Here is a 21,847-nt window from a genome sequence, read left to right on the forward strand (position 1 = left end):
TACCAATAGCGGAATTATACATGTTTTAATGTTATCCTATCGCAAAAAAAAAGTTGTCCCACAAGTTTTTTTCTAGTCCCTAAAATAAACGAACTCGTAGTGTGAAGCCCGAGTTGAATAGCGCTCTTAGCAAGTGGGAACACGAACTGACCTAGCGCGCGCTTCGCGGCGACGACCGCCGATCAATACCGGCAGCGCCGCCGTCAACGGCGGAGTCGACGGGGGCCTTGCGGGAGCTACCACTGTCCCGCGTGTCCTCCGAGCCGCGGGCAGGGTCTCGTGTCCCGAGCAGCCACCGGGGAGGAGGGGGGGGGGGGTGATAGCCTCCGAGCGACGAAGATCCTTCGCGCTCACGCACGGCTGACCTCGTACACTGTACACTTCTCCTTGCAAATATTAGCAGGGACCGGAAAAAATTCGCGGGTTCAACGACCTGCAGGATGAACTCCATGGTTCTACGTACACTCGGTCAATAATGTCACCCACCCATTGGCTGCTGTCTTGTGAGACGTGCCAACGTAGCAGCCTGTGATTCGTATAAAGCTTTGGATGGGTGTTTCTCATTGGCCCAGAGTCCTCCAGGTGAGTTGAGAGCCAATAACAGAGGCAGCACTGAGTTATAACTATTTGTATTTTAGCCTATCGCGAAATTAACTCGTGAATTATTCCGGTATGTATTAATGATGGCATTATTTTTAGTTAGCTACTATAAAGCTATTAAACAAACAAACTCGTAGCATATTAAAATTTACACAGCTAAGATTTGTTTTGCTATCCAATTGCTAACCAGTTGACTTCAACTTCAGAATAGACACATACCGCGTCGGGCCGGAGTGTGCCTACCTGCAACGCTCGACAGACAGGTCCCACGGCGAGTGAAAGGGGGGGGGGGATAATGGTGCACTTGTGCCCGGGTGAAAGGGGCGCGTTCAACCCCTCCGCCGACTGCGGGTTCCCCTTTCCCTTTCTCCATCCTTTTCTGATGTGTAAACATCTTAGCTCTCTGTTTACGGCATTCGGTAGGAGTATTTCCTGAATGGAACGGAAGTCGAATGAAAGAAAATGGGTGATCTCGGTGCTGTCTGCGTGGAAGTCTCAGAAATCTCGGAAAAGATGGCGGAACATGCGTGGTTCTTGCGTGTGTGTGTGTGTGTATATATATATATATATATATATATATATATATATATATATATATATATATATATATATACACACACACACACATATATATATATATGGAAAGTGCGTGTTTATTGGTTTCGCGTGTCATGATTAGTTTATTATTTATAATTATTGCGTGTTGGAGTCCATGTTGTTACCAACGATGTTGTTTTGTTTATATTACCGAGATTTACAAGGTAAACGGCATTTAAACATATCCTTCCTTAATTTTATTTTTTTCGCGGGTCAAATTTTCTTTTTTCCTTTTTAACTCTTGACTTTCATTAGCATTTATTTATTACTTATTTCTTACTTGCTTGTCAACTGTTTGCGTGAGAACTTCAGTACTTTCTATATTTGCACTATTTTTTAACTATTTTTATACACAGAAAGTTTTCCATGAAACGTAGTTTTGACGTTTACGTTTAACCCCGTTTCACGGACAAATTCGCAAGTGCAAATGGGCCCTCCAGTGAAGGGCATCTTAATTCCAGGAGGGGGGCTACCCCTCCATCCCCCCACAGGGATCTACCCCAATGAACTTCTCCTTGTTTATGACTGGCTCAGAGTCGTCAAGAGCACCTGAAGGCCAATCATCAACGCGAGGCGGACGTACATCGACGAACCCGCTAGATAATCGCGGCTCCGTCAGTTACCCTCGCTCCCAGCCTTGACCGTGGTCCAACGCGGAAGCGACGCGCCGCGCATGCCGATCCAAAACCTTCGCCCGCCACGGCCGCCGCGAGAGGCGCTGCAGTCGCCAACACCTCGCGCGCATGCGCAATGCCAGGCCTTCCTCGGCCCGCTATGCGACCCCTTCCCTCCCCTTCTTCCAGTAATGAACCCCTCGACGCAGTGGGAATTGGGACGCGGCCACGTAACTTCACGTCGCGTCGCGAAAAAAAAAAGGGCGCGCGTGCGACCTACTTCTTCGCTCGACTGTCCGCTGTCGCGAAGGAAAGGAGGTTGGAAAGGAGAGAAGGGAAGGACGGAACGGTAAACACGGTGCGTAGTGCACGCAGTATTTGGTAGGTTTTTTAAAGCCCCGACCGCCCCCACCAAAGGATACAAGTTAAACAACACTATAGAAGTAACTCAGCATCATATTTTCACAGACATCCACACATAAACTCTATTTTAAAACAAGAGGTAGTGGGCGGCAATCCGCGGCCTGGAACTCTTCGCGGGCCCTTGGTTCGATGCTTTGTTCTGGCATACGGACCACGAGGCCCGCAACTGCTATGATGACAATACAGTTTGCGGCACACTGTGTCGCAGTGTTGTCTGATAAGCAAACAGTCTGAGCATTGGTGCGAGCTCACGACGAGCCTTCTGAACAAAGGAAAGATGATTGAACGCTCAGGAAATAAGGGCGGGATGTTTTACGTGCGACGCTCGCTGGTACTGGCTCTGAACTGGCGCGCAGGCTTCTCGTAGTGCGCAGGGCAACTATGATGTTTGATTGGTGACCATGGAATTACAGGGAGGTGTACCTCGAGTGCTTTCAAAAAATGTTTTATGCCTCAAATAACTATTCTGAAAACACACTTAATGCAATATTCACTCTACTAAAATTACAGTTCAGAAACGAAATACGAAAAAAAAACAGAACCACCCATACGCCCTCGCCGCACTCTTAAATGGATGGTGTTATGCACAAATGAGTTAACCAACAAAAGGAAAAAAAATAGTTATTGAAATAATTGTGTAGGTAAAATGACACTTTTAATTGAGCTGACAACTGACATTCCTTGCTATTATGCCATCTTGCGACCAAACATTCAATACACTGCCACAATACCGGTTATTGTGTGTTCAACTTTGAGCTCAATTTACTCAGTTGAAAATGTTTGTGGGTTGAACCATTTTTACATAACACCGTCCAAATATATAATCGTAAACATACACCATTCTAATATCTTGAGCAGTTTTAATATCACAAGTTTTTATCCTGAAGCTCTACACACCGTATCTGCGCTCAGATCTTCAATATGTGCCTTGTTGGGTTCAATATGTGCCTTGTTGGGTTCGAAAAAAAAACATCCAAAACTAGAAGAAAAAATACCTGTTTCATTTGATGACAGGTATGTTAGCTATTTTCACGTAAATATTTCGAGAAAATTTGCATTTTAAAACACTGTAGAATCTTACGTGTTTCGTGATATGATAGCTATAATTTCTTTCAGGTTAAAGTCTTCTGAAGACACACGAATCTCAGTCATTCCTTGCGGAAGCAAACACGTCCTTAATGGCCTGGTCCAAATAAAGCAATGGCCGCCAATCACGAAAAAAAAAAAAACAACTCTGGCGTGGGCATACCTTATTGGTTATTGAATACAGTCTGATGAGCGTTTCGCAAAAAAAAAACACACGGTTCTAATGGCAGATTAAAATTAAAACAACTTCACCCCTCTGGCTAAAACTAGGATTGGCCCACAGCCCACAGCCAATGGAAAAAAGCTCAACTATAGAAGTATTGAACCACTTACAACTCTTTTTAAAACAAACATCAAATTAGTAAGTTTAGAACTATGGCGTCTGCCAGGAATTCTTCCGTTCTCTACCTACAGTTATAAGATAATTTTTTTTTTCCCGCGCGTTATTCATCTAAAAAAAAAACACATCTGCGCCATGTTTATAAATGATTCTAGCGCCCGATGGAGTAAGAGGTTTTGTAACTATGTACATTAGCAGGAAAAATATATTTGTAAAAATGCAACAATCGCTACGTATAAAATATCAAGACAACTGCGCAAAATAAATTTTTTGTGTCGTCCCCTACGCTTTCGCAAGGCACAAAAGGGTAACCAGCTACTCCCCTCCCCACCACACTAACCAACTGTTGCTGCCGCGATCAGAGATAGCACACAAGAACGCAGAACGGGTCAGATACAAAAAAAAAATCTTAATCTCGTGAAAAACGTCGCGTATTCAACCCCGCCCTTCTAACGTTAGCTCGCGAGGGGGCAGATCTGCTCATGTCGAAATGTTCCCCCTCCCGCGGGGCGTACGCGCGCACGATCGCGGTCACGCGCGTTGCGAAACGGAAAGGAGCCACGCTCCCTTTTGTGGGGAGGGGGGAGGGGGGGGGTAATAACACGGCCCGAGAGATAATGCTGCACGTTTAAACTGTCGCGTTCGATTGTTTGGCGAGGCAGGCAAACAGTTCCCAACGACGGTGATTGGCGTGTCTTTGACGCGCGAAATAACACTCTTAGGACTGTTCTCCAATGACACGTGAACGGCCGACGGATCAAGCAAACGGAGACGGATCTCACGAAAAGAAGGATCTACAATGGCACGCATGCAGACACGGCAATGCCCAGCTCCTCCGTATTTACGTTACTCCGTATGACTAGGGGCAGGCATTTTTCGCGAAAAGATCTGAACACTTATTAGACTGCAACAAGGTACAACCGCACCTGTGGTTTCTTCCTTGTGATTGGCGACCTTCTGCGAGAGAAGTCGTTGCCTAATTTGACCGAGTCACTCAGGACGCGTTTACTTCCGCACTGAATCACTGCGATTGGTGTCGTTACAATCGATATGTACCTGGGAGAAACTCACCCAATCACGAAACACAGACGATGCTACAATGTTTTAACTTTCATTTAGTCTCGAAATCTTTTTTCGAAATCTGCATGCCCCTACGTATGACTAGGGACCGGAAAAATTCGCGGGTTCAATGACCTGCAGGATTAACTGCATGTTCTACGTGCACTCGGTAAAATGCCACCCACTCATTGGCTGCTGTCTTGTGAGACGTCCCAATGTAGCAGCCTGTGATTCGATAAAGCTTTGGTTGGATGTTTCTCATTGGCCCAGAGTCATCCAGGTGAGTTGTGAGCCAATGGCAGAGGCAGCATTGAGGTATAACTATTTGTATTTTAGCCTATCGCGAAATGAATTCGCGAATTTTTCCGGTATCTACGTATGACCAATAGAAGCAGAGTATTTTGTCGCAGTGGTAGGCATGTTTAATTACGTTTCAAATACGTGAAAATTTGTTTCAAGTACAAGAATATGCAGTGTTATATCATTATGTTGTGAGTTAATTTTAATATACATGTAAATCCAGACTGTTTTTTGTTTTCGGCCCTCGAAAAATTTTTCAATTTAATTAATTTTTGGTAACAGTAGAGTTCAATATCATTCGTTGCGGTTTTATTACGTTTCCGTGCCATTGTAGAACAAGCCTTAGAGTGCCTTTACGAACAAGCGCTGCATGTGCCTACCTAATGCATCAGCAGTTTAGCATTTATTTTATCAGATGTCCACCTAATAACAGTTCTACAGATATGGCCGTCTTATATTCGAACAGTGGGAGAGTATTGTAATAAAATTGCTTGTCGAATATCAGGTCCAAAGCTGGGATTTACTTTTTTACCAAGGTATTTTATTTTCGATTTTATAGAAACCGTTTTAAAATATAGTTTAAAATTACGCTCTGCAAATCGAATGATTCGATAGTCAAAATAGCTGCTCCGGCAACGAATTCTAGTGGCGGGTGGGGAAACTACTTGTGACTGGCGAATTATAAGTGTATCTGCAACACGAGAACACGTGAATACGCTCGATATTGAGGTTAGATGTTACACATCTCTGACATTTACTGAAGGACCCACCCCGTTCACATTTTGTTTTGTTTTGTTTAAAGTGGGGCAGTGGCGTACACACGACGAGCGGGCTCGTGTGAACGATCAGTGCGAGAGTGTTCTGCCTGTAGACTGGCGTTGCGAAGCACGGTTGCATCGTCTAGTTGTAGACTTTTCCAATAACTGTATTTATTTATTTTAATTTACCAAACTAGAAACTTGAAAATGTCACAGTTCTGGGGACGCGCGTGTGTACTAGAGCAGCGGTTCCCAATTTTTAGAGACTGGAAATATTCGCGAATTCATTTCGCGATAGGCTAAAATACAAATAGTTATACCTCACCTGGATGACTCTGGGCCAATGAGAAACACCCAACCAAAGCTTTATCGAATCACATGCTGCTACGTTGGGACGTCTCACAAGACAGCAGCCAATGAGTGGGTGGGCATTTGACCGAGTGTACGTAGAACATGCAGTTCATCCTGCAGGTAATTGAACCCGCGAATTTTTCCGGTCCCTACCAATTTTTTTTTTTTCGGCCAGGGAATACTATGATCGACTTTTCTTTTGGCGGAGCCACAACTCCTTCAAGGAAAGTTATTTGTCAGTGATTGTGCCTGCTGTCTCACGGAGCCCTTGTGACCCTGCCACAGGAAAACCTTCAGGAAGCCGCTGCTTCAGAGGCCTACCCGGCCGCGTGCCGCGGTGACCTTGAAACGCGATCTCCCCCTTCCCCCGCTCACGCACACACGCCCGCCGCGCCTTGTGGGAAGACCCGCAACTGGTTTTTACGACGCGTTCTCCTGCGCGGGCGGCCGGAAGGCCAAGGCTTACCGGAAGCGACCCTGAGAAGGGAGGAAAGGACGGAGGAAGGGAGGGAGGGAGGGAGGGTCGCGGCGGCGGACAGCTGTTTCACGACGGGCCGCGACAGAGATGCCGAAACGTCACCGCCTTCCCCCTTACACCTGCTCCCGCGGCCAATCAAACCTTCCGCAGAATTTTCCAAGGTGTTTCCTCCCGTGACGTCGGTGGCTGCGTCGTAGAATAAGCGCCTGCGTCAGTCACCTTCAAACATAACAGCCACATTATTTTTTTTTATATTTTTAACTGGAAGGAAGGTTCGGCTGAAAGCTTACGCCGATGATCTTCTTCCAGCACTTTGGAAGTGACAAGGGTATTATTACCACCGCCAGTAGAGCCAAGATTGTTTCGGGGAATGGTGTCACTCTAGACAAGACTGAACTTTTATTTCCTGAAGCTCTGCACAGACTGTGTTTGTGTGTGCCTGGGTAGGCGAGGCCGAGGCCACACAGAAAGCTTCGCTATGTTCGCGATGTTCGCTATGTTCGCTGCGCCAAGTTGTCAACAGACAGGATAGTCTAGTTCTTCACGCATGCCGTGGGATTCGAATGACGATTTCGACGATGATAATATTCTTCTTGGTCTGACAGCATGTGAACGTAAAAAGAAATGGGATCATGAATGTGATTAAAAAACAAAAGAATATTTGAAGAATTTCATCATTTGATGAAGCAGTTGCTTGTGAGGACGAAACCAAATTTATGGATTATTTCAGAATAAATTCAACTAAGGCATTGACCTACATATCCTGCCTTCTGCATTCCTCCATCGACTTGACTATTTAAAGCCCATTACTGAGAGATATTGAACTTCATAAAAATCAAACGCAGACGTACAGCCAAAATTTCGGGTGAAGTCTATCTGCGCATGCGCGAAGTCAGCGGCGTTTTAGAAAAGTATCCGAGAACCAGACACCTGGCGACGTCACCAACATAGCGAAGACACCTGAGGTGCAGCTGGCTATATTTTACTCTCGTAGTGAACGTAGCGAGCACAGTGCCCTGAGGGCTGCTGTGTACCACAACGCCGAAATACCACAACGTCGAAAAATGATGCTGCGGGGAGGGGGGCCACAGGAGCAAAATGAAAAACAACTGAATGAATTTGTGTGTGTTTCTTAAATGTATCTTAACGTCGAAATACCACAACCTAACCTAACCTAACCTAGGCTAGCCTAACCTAGCCTAACCTAACCTAACCTAACCTTTGTGGCAGGCCTGCAATGACATTTTTCGGCGTTAATGTATTTCGGCGTTGTGGTAATTCGGCGTTGTGGTACACAGCAGTTTTCTAGCTGTCGGCGTTGTAGTCAATTTGGCAATCGGCGTTATGGTTTTCGGCGTTATTGTACGTTCGGCGTTGTGGTGCGTCCCCTGCCCTGAGTGGTCGCAGCTTCAAACGCCGTCAAGTGGGCTGGCGAACGCGCGCGGTTGTGTCCGAGGCCACGAGCTGAGACTGCGCTGTCGGCTTCAGCGAGGGGCGGGGAGACGTATCTGCGTGTGCTTTTTTTTTCTCTTCCTTCTTTTCCTTTTCTCCGAGAGCTGCGACCAGCCTTGAAGGAGCATGGCGCGTGACGTCAAACGCGCGCCCACGGCGGGAGCTACGCGGCCAGCTGCGTCGTAGCCCCGCGCTACGCCGCTCGCTTTGTTTACGAAAACCGCGCGCAAGGAAAAAAAAAACAATTATCTCTACCTTTACAAAGATTCTTTTGGAACACTTCAAGAAAGATATTGCAACTTTGTGCAACACATGACTATGGTTATTCTTGCATGTGTGAAATACGTTTCTCGAGATGATACTCAGCATTTCTCACGAAAATTGGCGCTAGTTTAATATTTTAACGGATGTTTCATTTTCAAGCATAATATTTTTTTTTTCTAAAACATGTAAAAAATAATCGAATATTCAATCATTTGTCTTTATCTTGCTTTATTATGCTCGTTAATGTGCGCAGTTGTTGATACTGGAAGGCGATTCAGAAAACGGTTTAGGCCCTACAAATAATTTTAACTATTGGAGGTACTGGGACAACGCGGAGCATAAATAAATGCTCGGGTAAGAATCCGAACTCAGAATTACTGCGAACACTATTTTGTTTTTAGTGATACAATTGTTTTCATTTAGATGTACAAATGTACAAATATCTGTAATCTTAAATGATTTCTCCATTATTTGTAATTTAAAAAAAAATATTCAGCTCATTCTAACGCGTATACCAGTATTGGGAAGTTCTTTAGACCATAATAAGATGTAAAATATGTTTTCAGCTTTCTTTTCCATGATGTATCTTCAGCCGAAATAAGCCTGTGAATTCCTGAGTGACCGTATAGTGAACTTTGTAACTGTCATCAATTCTTTTATATTTTACTATATTTATTCCCAAAACTTGTTTGTACTTGCTATCGTTGCTGAGTCCTCTTGGTCCATCTTCAGCCAACTCTCTGAAGCGTCACTGGAAGGAACTGTGTGTGTCTCACAACGCAGGACCGACCAGGGTGTTGAGAAAAGGAGGGGGGCGGGGGGTTATGGGGTGAGTTGCGCCATTAAGAACAAAATTTGAGGACAGAGTTTCAAAAATATTTGAGGGAAATTTAAAAAAAAAACAACTCTAAACCAAATGTTATCAGTTGACATTAATTGCCCCTGAAGTGCAATATGTTGCTTAATATTTCAGTAATTTTAATAAAAAACTTTCTAAGATTCCCCGTATATGACCTTCGACTACCTCGTTGGACACTATCAATTTCTTAGTCCTAGGCAAATAGCTAAATAGAGTGGTTAAAAAGGAAAAGGGGGGGGGGGGGGGTTGACGAATGTTGGTTTCAGGTGGGAAATGCGCTCAGAACGAGACAAAAGCTTCTTACAGCTTCTCATTCCAAGCTCCGCCACCCAAGCAAAGAACGGTGCCAAAACGAGGGGGGGGGGGGGGGGGGGGAGATTATCTCCACTCAATCCTGAATTTAATTTTTTATTTCGGAGTTTAAATTTATGTTTGTTTAAACATACAATTTCATATGTCAATTTTTTTCCGCATCAAAAGTTCTAAATATAACTACAAAACTTGATGTTTATTGAGACCATAAACTTGTAAATATTAAAGTTTTTTTTCATCCTTCTATACCAGTAGTGGACACAGAAAAAAATATTTTCGTGTGTTAAAAAATTTATATTACTTACTATTGAATCTGACATGACACAAGGGCCTGCTGTAGTAGCCGCAGGCAACAAACATGGCTTCTCACACAGTAACACAAGGGCTTAGTCAGGGAAGGACCATGCCCACCTATAAAGCTTACTTTCTCTCAATAATAATGCAACTTATTAACCAGCTTAAAATTAATGATGCATAGTTCAATTTGTGGTCACTGAATACGCAAAGTTAGAGATAAGCTATCTCTTTAAACACATGTAGGTAATTACTCGATCATAAGCAATGACAATGTAAAGCTATACCTATCATTTAATATTTTTAAAATCACCTGAGTTTCCTTGGGTAGCTTCAAAATGCAGTTTCAAGGATCATATATATATATATATATAATTTCCCCCTCCCAGACTCCACAAACAGGCCTATCGCAAATATATTCTTATAGCTTCCTTCGACCCCTCTCTTCCAAAAATCCTGGCTACGCCCATGCAGTAACACACTATCTTCACGGAAATTTAGCAAATTTTTTCATAGCTTCAGGGGGAGAACGGAAAATATTTTGAAAATTAAGGGTGTTACCTTTTATTTTATTTTAATGAAATCACTTTACGACAGCGAAACGTTTTGCGGTTGCTGTAGAGATTTGTTTAGTGAAACATTATCCCAACGATTAGTACTCCAACTTAAATACTTTATTATTTGGAGTTTAAAAAAAATGATTCAGCTCCAAATAAAAACCGTATATCAGCTTTGGGAAGTAATTTAGACCAGGGTTTCCCAACCGACTGTAATAGTGTTACGTGGCAACATTTCAGGTGGTACGTGATCAAATGCTGTCTAGTTAAGTTCCACTGACCCTTATATTGAAAGTTTGATAATGGACAAACAACAATGAGTTTCCCAATACAAAGATCTGATTTTTTATGAATCTTGATTTTTGGACTCAATTTAAATTGTTTGTTTTCAAAGTTAAGTGTTATAAATAAAACTGCCATTTCGCAATAGACGTTTTTAAAAATTTTTTCTTAAATTTAAAAAAAAACCTCGCTTAGATATTAATATCTAAAAACTAAAAGATTAAGAAGGCCTAGTGCCTAGTGGCACACCAACGTTTCTAAATCGTCGGTAACACCTCCTTTAGACCATAAAAAACAGTGGGAACTAAAAACATGTTTTGTGCGAAACGTTGTGTGGGCTATCTGTTGTTGGGTGGGCCGTAACTACTAGAGGGGGGGAGGGGGTGGAACTCGAACAAGATGTTTAAATCCAACGTGTTAAGTTTATAATTAGAGACCTGCAAAATTCGCGGTTTCGATGGCCTTCAGGATAGACTGCACAAACCCCTGTGCACTCGGGCAAATAGCGCAAGTTCATTGGCTGCCGACTTGTAAGTCGTCTCAGCTGGTTTGTCTGTGATTTGATCCTTCTTTGGTTGAGGGTTTATAACTGGTTGAGTTTCGTCCAGATGAACAGTAAGCCAACAGCAAATTATCTAAGAGGTATGTGTGTTTGAATTCTAGCCTATCACCGAATTAATCCGTGAATTTTGCAGGTCTCTATTTATAATTAGTAGAGCCACGGAAATTTCGCGGATTCATTTAATCGCAAGCTAGAATGCAAACCTTCACACTCTCGCACTGTGTTCATGATTGGATCGCAGTTATCTGGACACGCCCCTCTACGACCGTGAGCCAACGATGTCCAGCTAGGAGAGAAGTAAGCGAATCAGGTAGTGCCAAATAACAAGGATAAAAATATTCTCGCTAAGAAATCAACCAATGGGAAAGTAAACATGGTTCGAGCACACCTATAACTTTGAATTCTATCCTGAGGCCAGAGGAATCCGCGAAGTTTCCGGGACTCTAATAATTAGGGGCATGGCGTTTTCGCGAAAAGATTTCGGGACTAGATGAAAGTTAAAACGCTGTAGCATCGTCTGTGTTTCGTGATTGGGTGAGTTTCTTTCAGGTACCTACATATCGATTGTAACAACACCAATCATAGTGATTCAGCGCGGAAGCAAACGCGTCCCCGAGTGGCCTCGGTCAAATGAGGCAACGGCTCTTCTCTCGCAGACGGCCGCCACAATCACAAGGAAGAAACCACAGGCGCGGGGCATAGCTTGTTGCAGTGTAATATGTGTTCAGATCTTTTTCGCGAAATCTGCATGCCCCTGTTTATGATGTTGATTTTTAACCGCTCGCCGACTAACTACTTAGTCACCGACTTACCTTCTTCTTCCTGGGCAGCTCGTCGTAGTCGTCGATGACGATGCCCTCGTCCGTGGTGACCTGCGACCAGAAGGTGGACGTGGACGCTCCCCCCTCGCTGAGGGGGGGAGAGGGGGTGGCGCTGCGCCACGACAGCGCGTCGCTACCCGGGCTGGGCGTCAGGTGCTCCCACGAGGCTTCCCCTGCGAACAGGCAGGCGGAGGGCGTCACTAGCAGCGCGCGCCACAGCCCTGCGAACACACCGCCGCGCCGGCTCTCGCCCCAGTCTTCCCTTCCACATTACATCCACCACACATCCCTGCTTGCTAACAACTGCCACCTTTATTGTACATTTGGAATTACTAAACGGAACTACGTTCTTCAAATACCAGAAGGGATAAAGGATATAATGACTTCTAAAACTTTACCTATTTTTAATATTAAATACGTGTTAAAGACAGAGGTCTAACTATTAATGAAATCTACAATTTAATTGATTAATTTACTTTTATTTGCACTCATTAATTCAAATATGTTTATTACTTTAACGAAGAGATTATTTTAACTATAACTTTTATACATGTTTGCTATTTAACTTCTTCCAATCTGTGTTATTCTGTCGAGGATAGGACGATGGTAGGAAAAGTAGGAAACGAATGGGAGTGTTTCAAGTTGAATGTGCCTCGAAAAGTCAAATCGATGGTTGTTCCAATCGAGTGGAAGAGAGATATATGCGGCGCAAGCGTACAATGAGCGTAACGGGACAAAGCGTAACGGGATAATGTGCGTAACGGGACAATGAGTCATACTTTTTCGTGCGTGCAGCCGGCGTTCATCGATTTATTAGACGTCGTCACGTCAAAAAGAAAACTAGGACTCGGTCTCGGCAGTGGGGCGTGGCAGAGACGCCTCTAGCGACACAGCGCGACCGTGGCCCGTCCCCGAACCTCGCAGCTATTTCGAGCGCGGCGCTGACACCGACTAGGAGGCCTCGCTTCACCGGCGTCTCTTCGGCGTCTCTCCGGCGTCTCTCCGGCGTCTCTTCGGCGGCCGGAAGTCGCGCTCCGAGACACGACATCTCAGTGCTCGCCGGCGACGTGTAACACCTGGGGGACATGCGTTTTTCGCGACAAGATATCGAGACTGGTTGAAATTCAAAACATTGTAGTATCGTCTGTGTTTCGTGATTGGTTGAGTTTCTATCAGGCACATGTTTACTTTTGGTAAACGAATCACAGCCATTCATTTCATAAGCAAATTCGTCCCAAATGTCCCAGCCAAATAAGACAACGGCTTCTTTTGCAGACGCCTGCCAATTACAAAGAAGAAACCGCTAGCTCGGACATAACATATTGCATTCTAACTGGCACTGTGTATTTTTCGCGAAAAAAATTACTCTTTTGGTCTAAATTGTATCCTAAGGCGTTTAATTTATGAGTGTGTCAATTTTTTACTGCAAATAATAATATTAAAGAGTATTTAAGCTGGAACACTAAGCGTCTGGATAATGTTTGAATAAACAAAACGTGTCGCTGACAAAAAATTTTTCATTAAAACAATTGGTGATAAATTATAATTAGGGACCGGAACAAATTGCGGACTCATTTCGCGATAAGATAAAATTCAAATATGTAAACATATAAAGCTAATTACGATGTTGGCACACAGCTTGCAGAGAATATTCCTTGCCAATGATAAACCCTTAACTAAAGAATACGCGAATCACAGGCTACCCAGTTGAGACTTCTCACCAATCGGCAGCCAATGAACAGGTGACATTTGCCCGAGTATACAGAGAACTGACCAGGATATCCTACAGGTAATTTAAAACGCGAAAATTTCCTGTCCTTAGTGATAACATCATTATTTTCCATACATTTTTCTGACATGTAGTTACTCTTCATTGTTTCAGTAATACAAGCATAGTCAAATGATTCGCTGAGGAGCGAAGTGAATGAAAAGGAATGAAAATAAAAACTTTCTTTAGGGGTTGAAAACCTACTAATTACCACAAAATATGAATTTGAAACAACAATTTTTTCAATAGAAATTAAACTTTTTATTCCGACCTGTTACAAAAAAAAATTTGTCGAGGCACATAAAAATTTTTCAGACTGCATCGAATTTTGACGAGGCGTCCAAACTGGTATGAACGTCTCCAGAACTGGATGCTCATTGCAGTTCGTCATCACAATAGCCAAGTTTACTGCACGGAGTCTATGCAAAGTAGACTGGAAGCACGTACTGAAGCACCAGCTTCACGTCTGCCCGGGCACACACATATGGTGCGCAGAACTTCAGGAAAACAACGCAATTTGAAAATTACTCAAGATATCCGAGTGCGGTCTATTTACGAAAAGCATTAAATAATTCGCTGAGGGCCGATAAGTAGTTTTGTTTCCGGATTAAAATTCTAAACTGTATTTTTAGAAGAGTTACAATAGCCAAAAGGTGTGTTTTAAAAGTAATTTTAAGGCATAAAACAAACGGTACAGTTTCTTGAAACCACTTAAGGGACTTGCATTACATATTTATCTTCATTTCTCCGCCATATAATGTTACGGTCACCCCTAAAATTTCATAGTTGTCCTACGCGACGAGAAGACTGCGCGCCAGTTTAGAGGCGATACCGCGCTAGAAATGCGAGCGTCGCGCTTATCATCACACCTCACTATTGACGACCCTCAGTCAGTTACAAACAAGGACATGAAGTCACGTGTGACCCGCCAAAGGATGCGACCTTGTTATCGACCATTGAGGCCAGTGATATATGTGGTTCTAGTTAGCGAACATTTTTTTCGTGTCCGATGTCTAAGGGGCCCGCCTATTCAGGTTTTTTTAATGGCAAAAAAACATGGGAGATTAAAGAGGTTAAATTAATAAAGTGAAATAACTAAAATAATGTTCGTATGAATGTCATATGCGAAAAAAATTGTAAAAAACTTTTAAAAATCACAGAAAATTCATTTCATTATGTAACGAATATTATTGTGAAATAAATTGTTACCTACATGTTCAAAAAATTTAAAAATGCGGAATCAGCGTAATATGTTTAAAAAATACCATCTAGCACTGTGTGATGCATTATTTAATTCCAAAATTGAAATTGAAATTGAAATATTTGTGATAGCCCAGACCAAAATATAATATATGATAGTGGGATATTATTTAAAAGATATTTGAGGTTATCTGTACAACTTTTTTTTATGGAGAAAATTCGGAGCCTTTTTTTCGTCCTATACTAACTCATTGGAAGACAGATATTTGGAAGCGCGACGGGGCCCTAACCGCGAATGTTTTCAAATAGTCCTACCGTCCACTCACCACCGGTGCTGGTCACACAGACGTCTCTCGCACCCCGCTGTCACTCGACGTACGCCCAAAATTCACACCCCGCGGACAGCAAGGCGCCGCGCGCTGAAAACCGCCCGATAAACCTTAACGGCCACGGCGTTTACAAGTCGCGTAAACACGCCGACAAAAAAAAAACTTTTTTTTTTCCCATCCTGGAGCGTCCCCTTCCCCTTATTTACCCCCTCCCCCCTGCCCAGGCCGAGAGCTCTACCGACCCTCGAAACAAACACAAATATTCGGCACACAACGTGCGCGCTGTCCAAACTAACCGGAAGCCTGGAAATAGCCAGAAACTCTGTGTCTTCCAGGCCCGGCGGGAGTCGTTCGTTGACCCGTGAACCACACGCAGTGCTCTGCGGGTCCCGTGCCTTGAATTTCTGTTCACGTCACAAATAAAGGCTCGGACTCTTTCAGTCTCGGGTCAAAATTCACAGTTTTGTGTATGCGCTCTACCCGCCCGAGCATTTCCATTGGATTTAAACTTTCCTTCGTTTAGAGTGGATAAACAAATGGTAGAGTGAGAAAAAAAATTCCTTGCGACACAGCATACAGGTAGATTTCGAATATGTTATGGAAATACATTCTGGAAAGTTCCTGAGCGTTCTAAAAAAACGTTTGGAACATTATAAGTAGAGACAGGAAAAATTAGCGATTTCAATGACCTATAGGATGGACTCCATGATCCTCTATGCACTCGGTCGAATTGCATCTGCTCATTGGTTACTGACTCGCAGCACCGGTTATCTGGGATGCTTGTGATTCGCTACTTCCTTGGTTTACGTTTTTCTATTGGTCCAAAGTCCTCCAGATATACTGTGGCTCATAATCACCGAAGCAGCAAAAATGCAAAAACTTTTTAGATTCTAGCCTATCGTGAAACGAATGCGCGAATTTTTCAGGTCTCTAATTATAAGAGAATTGCATAGGTTACGTGCATTACTACCAGCATCCACCAGGGGTGTATTCGTGTTAGTGAGGCGGGATGATAAGTGCGACGCTCGCTGGTACATTTAGCGCGGTATCGCCTCTAAGCGCAAGGCTATGGACCGGTAAGCAGTCTTATCGTCGTGCATGGGAAAGCTATGACATTTGAGCGGTAACCATAGCATTATATGGCGGAGAAGTGAAGCTAAATGTGTATTTAAAGTCTCTTGAGTGTTTTCAAGAATATCTACGGATGTTTTATGACTAAAAATTATTCGGATAACACAAGTTTTAACCATTTTAACTCTTCTATAATACAGTTAAAACTTAAATACGTAAACAGAGCTACTCATCAGCCCTTAACGATTCTTAAATGCTTTCGTAAACAGACACTGCTCTGATATCTTGAGCCGTGTTATTTTCTGAAGCTCTTCACATAGTATGTGTGCCCTGGTAGACGGGGCCAGTAAAAAAAAAAAAAAAAAAAAAGATTTATTTCAACTTACAAAGAAATAAAGGAAATGCAGCTGCTGCACCTAACTTTATTACATTTGAAAAAAAAAATTCAAGCAGTGATTCAAAATCATTAGTGGATTTTATAATTCTGACTATTCTGGCATTTATTCTATCTATAACTGATACTTTGATTGTAAACACGTCTGTCGTCTTCCACTGTTAGTTAAAAATGAATTAAGTACGTAGGACTAGATCATAAACCCAATAAAGAAAATACATACTGTTACCGCGATCATGTATCAGATATTAACATCAAAAGTAAGCTTTTTGTAAGCTTTTTGTGTACTCAAGTTTGCTATAATTGCTTCACCATCAACAACAGTACGAATCGGAAACGCCCAGACAGTTGAAAAATATTTCCGACGAATAGAGATGTTGGTTGGTCATCAATTGTTTCATCCATAAAATTGCCTTCGCCGCCTACAGGTCTGAAGAGGCGACAACACAAGACTTACTCGTTAAAAAATAACAAAATAAAAAAAAATCGTGTCCGATAATAGCCATTAAAGTACCTGATGGAAACTAGTTTTTTATTCGAAGCAAAACTACACATCACATTACAAATTATTTAGTGCAATGGCGCGTCTCGTGAGTTACTTAATTGAATTGTGGAAACGTAAACAGCAGGGGAGGAAGGGGGGAATTACATTACTTACTGTAGTACCAATAGTTCTCGTATGGAGGCGCGGTGCTCGCCTCCCACTAAGGCCACCAGCGGGGTCGAACCTGGAGTTATCGCGAGTTGGAAACGTTCTCGGACGTTGCCGCGGCTTGTATGTAGGTTTTCTCAGGGTACTCCCGTTTTTCCCCCACCAATTCATTCCGTCGCTGCTCCATAACTCTTCAGCCTTCAGGCTGGCTGGAACGACAGGAAGGGCAGCCGGCTCCTATGAGTGTCAGCCCCATTCCATTCTCGTAGATCCTGGCTCACTAATAGTTAGAGACTCGTGAATTTCGCGGATTCATTTCGTGTTATGCTAAAATTCAAATAATTATACCTTAGTGCTGCTTCTTTCATTGTTTCTCTGTTAATCTGGAGGACTGAGGGCCAATTAGAGACCCTCACTCATAGAAGTGTCAAATCACAGGCCACCCAGTCGAGACGACACATAAGTCAACACCCAATGAACAGTTGGCATTTGCCCGAGTGTGTAGAGGATATTGGAGTCTATCCTGGAGGTCATTGAATCCGCGAAATTCACGGGTCTCTACTAATAGTTCTCGGATAGTGTGTCTCACTGACAAAAAAATACCGACATTTCTTTTTAAATACAGCGTTTCAGAGTTTGGATTACATAACAAACATAAATTTTTTTTGAAAAACTTTATGCATAAATGCAAAAACCTGTATCTTTTTAAATTATGGACGCATATGGCCTATTTTTAGAGACCTGAAAAATTCGCGCATTCGTTTCACGACAGGTTAGAATCCAAAACGTTTGCATTTTTGCTGCTTCGGCGATTGGGCCACAGTATACCTGAAGGACTTTGGGCCAATGAAAAAATGTAAACAAAAGAAGTATCGAATCACGAGCATCCCAGCTAACAGGTGCTGCGAGTCAGTAACCAATGAGCAGATGCAATTCGCCCGAGTGCATAGAGGATCATGGAGTCCATCCTATAGGTCAGTGAAATAGCGAATTTTTCCGGTCTCTACCTATTTTGAAGTTGAAGTCACTCTGGTCTGACAATGCTGCTTACTGGTTAGTAAAACAAACCATAGCTTCATAAAGGCGAATGCTGGAAGATAGTTTAATATCTTGAAAGGAACTTACTAGGAAGAACCGTAAAAAATGAAACTGTAGAGCGTGTTGTTAAACAAAGATGTTAACCACACATCAGCTAGAAAATAGCTTTAAACTTCGTTATAACAAAAAAAATAACATTATTCTGAAGCCTATTTACCGAGTTTTAATATTTTATATAAAAAAATGTGCGTTGGACGTATACACAGCCACCATGCCTTGCCACACCCAATTGCTCGGTGACGTTATAGAAGTGCAAGTGAAACAAACATGGCGGCAAACTTCACCTGTTCATTGGCTGCTGAGTTGTAGTTCATGTCACCCGGGTAACTTGTGATTCGTTACTTCTTTGGCTGAGGGTCTCTAACTGCCTAGAGTCTTCCAGATTAACAGCGAACCAATAGCAAATTCAGAAAAAAAAAATATAAATATTTAAATTCGAATTTTTCTAGGACCGGAGCTTGCACAGTCTCTTCCTGGTCGTTTCGTTTCCGTTTACGCTGTGAGCGTTTCAATTTTTTTTCACTTCTTTTAGTTACATTCTTGTGACGTCATAGTTCTGATTCACCCAATCGTTTTTGAATAAGATTCAAAGAAAAAAATCATTACCTTACTATGGGATATATTATATATATAAACCTGTAAAATTCGCGATTTCAAATTCCTAAAGGATAGACTCCATGATCCTCTATGCACTCGTGCAAATTACATCTGCTGATTGGTTACCGACTCGTAACACCTGTTGACTGAAATGATCGTGATTCGCTAATTCTTCTGTTAAAGATTTTTCATTGGCCCAGAGTCCTTCTGATAAACTGTGGTCCAATCACTGAAGCAAAATAATGTCAAAAGTATTTGGACTCTATCCTATCGCGAAATGATCCGCAAATTTTACAGGTCTCTAATTATATATATAATATATATATTTAATATATATATAATATATATGTGTGTGTGTATTTTACTTTCCCCTTGCCCATGAAACTCGAAAGGGGGAGAAAATGAACCCCAACGCCCTGCAAGGCTGTCGAAATGAAAGGCTGTACGACACAGGTAAAGAGTTCGGCGCCCGCAGGAAACCACAGGGTTCCGAGTGTCACGTGACTGGCGCGTCAAGGCCGAAGGGGCGTCGCGCGGTGTTGAGGGGGAATGGAGGGAGGGGGGGGGTTAGGTGGGGGGGGGGGAAGGGCGAACAAAAACGGTCTTGGCAGAGGACGGTCAATGCGCCCCGACCTTGACCTTGTGTTGTGCGGCTTCCCCGAACAGGCCCACAGTTTGGTCATGAAGAGAAACGGGGGAGGGGGGGGGGGAAGGTTCACCGGAGGTCGTCGCGCCGCGGGGAGGTTTTTGAAACACGTCTCTCTCTCTCTCTCTTTACCCCTCCCCTTACTTTGCGCCAAGGACTCCTGATAGGCGGTCGTGTGTCACTGATGGCAATTCTGCGATGGCTGGCTTTTTTTTTTTTTTCCGCGAGTTCAACGACTTTTCGTCTTTTCACACACACACACACACTCCCCCGAGCCGATTATCTTCGCTGTCAGGTTTTTTCGTGACAGCTGGTCTGTCAATTGTTGCGGACGGTCTTCAGCAATGCATTCTTAAGTTATCAGACGTGCCTTGAAAGACCAGATGCCAATAACTAGGGACTGGAAAAATAATTTCACGGGTTCCATGACCTCCGGTATAGACTCCACTGTCATCTGCATGCTCGATAAAATGTCATCCGTTTTAATTATCTGCTGACTTGGGAGACGTCATAACTTGTAACCTGATTACGCAGAGACCCGGAATTTCTTATGAAAACGTCGGGAAAAATCGTCACAAGTGTTTCGTATTAATACGTAATTTAATTATCAATGTCTTTAATACATTGGTTACAAAGAGCAGTATAATGGTTACAGAACAGTTCAATCAAGAGTTTTTCGCATGTAGCAAGGATAAAGCATGAATGTCTAAAAACATAGCCTATTTCGCTATCTCTTTAATCCCGGAAGTGTATAAAACCTTTTTCCACTTACGATCTTGTTATGAATATTCGTCACGTTAGCGATACTACAGCTGCGGAGCTGACGAAGAAATGCAACCGAAATTTTGAACACGGCGCGAGTTAGAAGCGACACTGGAAAAAAGGCAGCCAGCAAGTTGCTGTTACTGATTCGATTTTGACAAAACATTTTTGTGAGTTGGACAAAAAAAAAACTTTGAAACCAATATTGCAAAATAGTTTGGCCGTACCAACTCGCAATACGGCAGCGCTGACATTAGGAAGCCGATATTCGTGCACAAACACTCGAATACAATGGTTATACATAGAGACCGGAAAAATTCGCGAATTCATTTCGCGATAGGCTAAAATACAAATAGTTATACCTCAGTGCCGCCTCTGCTATTGGCTCACAACTCACCTGGATGACTCTGGACCGATTAGAAACACCTGACCAAAGCTTTATCGAATCACAGGCTGCTACGATACGTCTCACAAGACAGCAGCCAATGAGTGGGTGACATTTGACCGAGTGTACGTAGAACTATGGAGTTCATCCTAGAGGTCATTGAACCCGCGAATTTTTCCGGTCCCTAGTTATATACAGATATCGCTAATGTAAGTTGGACTCTTCTAACACTTAAATTTTTTTTTTTGTAAACAACCACTAGTGATTTGTAGGGTCTGGAAAAATTCGTGGGTTCAATGACCTTGAGGACAGGCTCCACAGTCTTCTAATGCTCGGGCAAATGTAACTGGTCCATAGGCTGCTGACTTGGGAGCTATCTTAACTGAGATTCCCGTGAATGAATACGTATTTTGTCTAGGGTTTCTAATTGGCCCAAAGCTCTCTACATAAACTCTGGGCCGATCGCAGAAGCAGGTCGAAAGTAGCAGTAGCTGAGTTCTAGCCTATCGCGGGAGGAAACAGCGAACTCCCCCCCTCCCCCCCGGATCACTAGCGATAGGATAAAATTCAAATACGTATACCTCTAAGCCAATTTCGCTATTAGTACACAGTTCGCAGGGAATGTTCCTGGCCAATGATAAACCCTTAACTAAGGAACTATCGAATCACAGACTACCCTGCTGAGACCTCTCACCAATCAGCAGCCAATGAGTACGTATAAAGAGGACTATGGAGTCTATCCTAGAGGCCATTGAAAACGTGAATTTTTCCGGTCCCTTCTTGTACATATATGGTTAAATATGTTACTGGTAGAACCACTATTATTTCCCGTGTTCATTTCACTTCAGGCTAGGCTCAACTTACCTACATATATATAGTTTTTTTAAATGTTCATTGGTCTATAACAAGACCACATAATTTGGAGGGTCAAACGTG

At 43.0% G+C, this 21,847-nt stretch overlaps 1 protein-coding gene across 2 annotated transcripts in view; it reads right to left on the reverse strand.

Moving 5' to 3' along the window:
- Nucleotides 1–1,421: 1,421 nt before the first annotated feature.
- The window catches only part of LOC134531917 (zinc finger protein 395), a 267,171-nt gene continuing 246,745 nt past the window's right edge, over nucleotides 1,422–21,847 (reverse strand). The window contains exon 4 of one of the 2 annotated variants that reach the window (XM_063367959.1): nucleotides 1,422–12,182. In XM_063367959.1, the coding sequence (XP_063224029.1) occupies nucleotides 11,989–12,182 (194 nt within the window). In that variant the 3' untranslated portion in view covers nucleotides 1,422–11,988. Of the gene's footprint in view, nucleotides 12,231–21,847 lie in introns of both variants that reach the window. The other variant, XM_063367958.1, reaches the window with a different exon arrangement.

The sequence above is a fragment of the Bacillus rossius genome, chromosome 5 (assembly GCF_032445375.1).
Source record: "Bacillus rossius redtenbacheri isolate Brsri chromosome 5, Brsri_v3, whole genome shotgun sequence".
Taxonomy (NCBI): Eukaryota; Metazoa; Arthropoda; class Insecta; order Phasmatodea; family Bacillidae; genus Bacillus; species Bacillus rossius.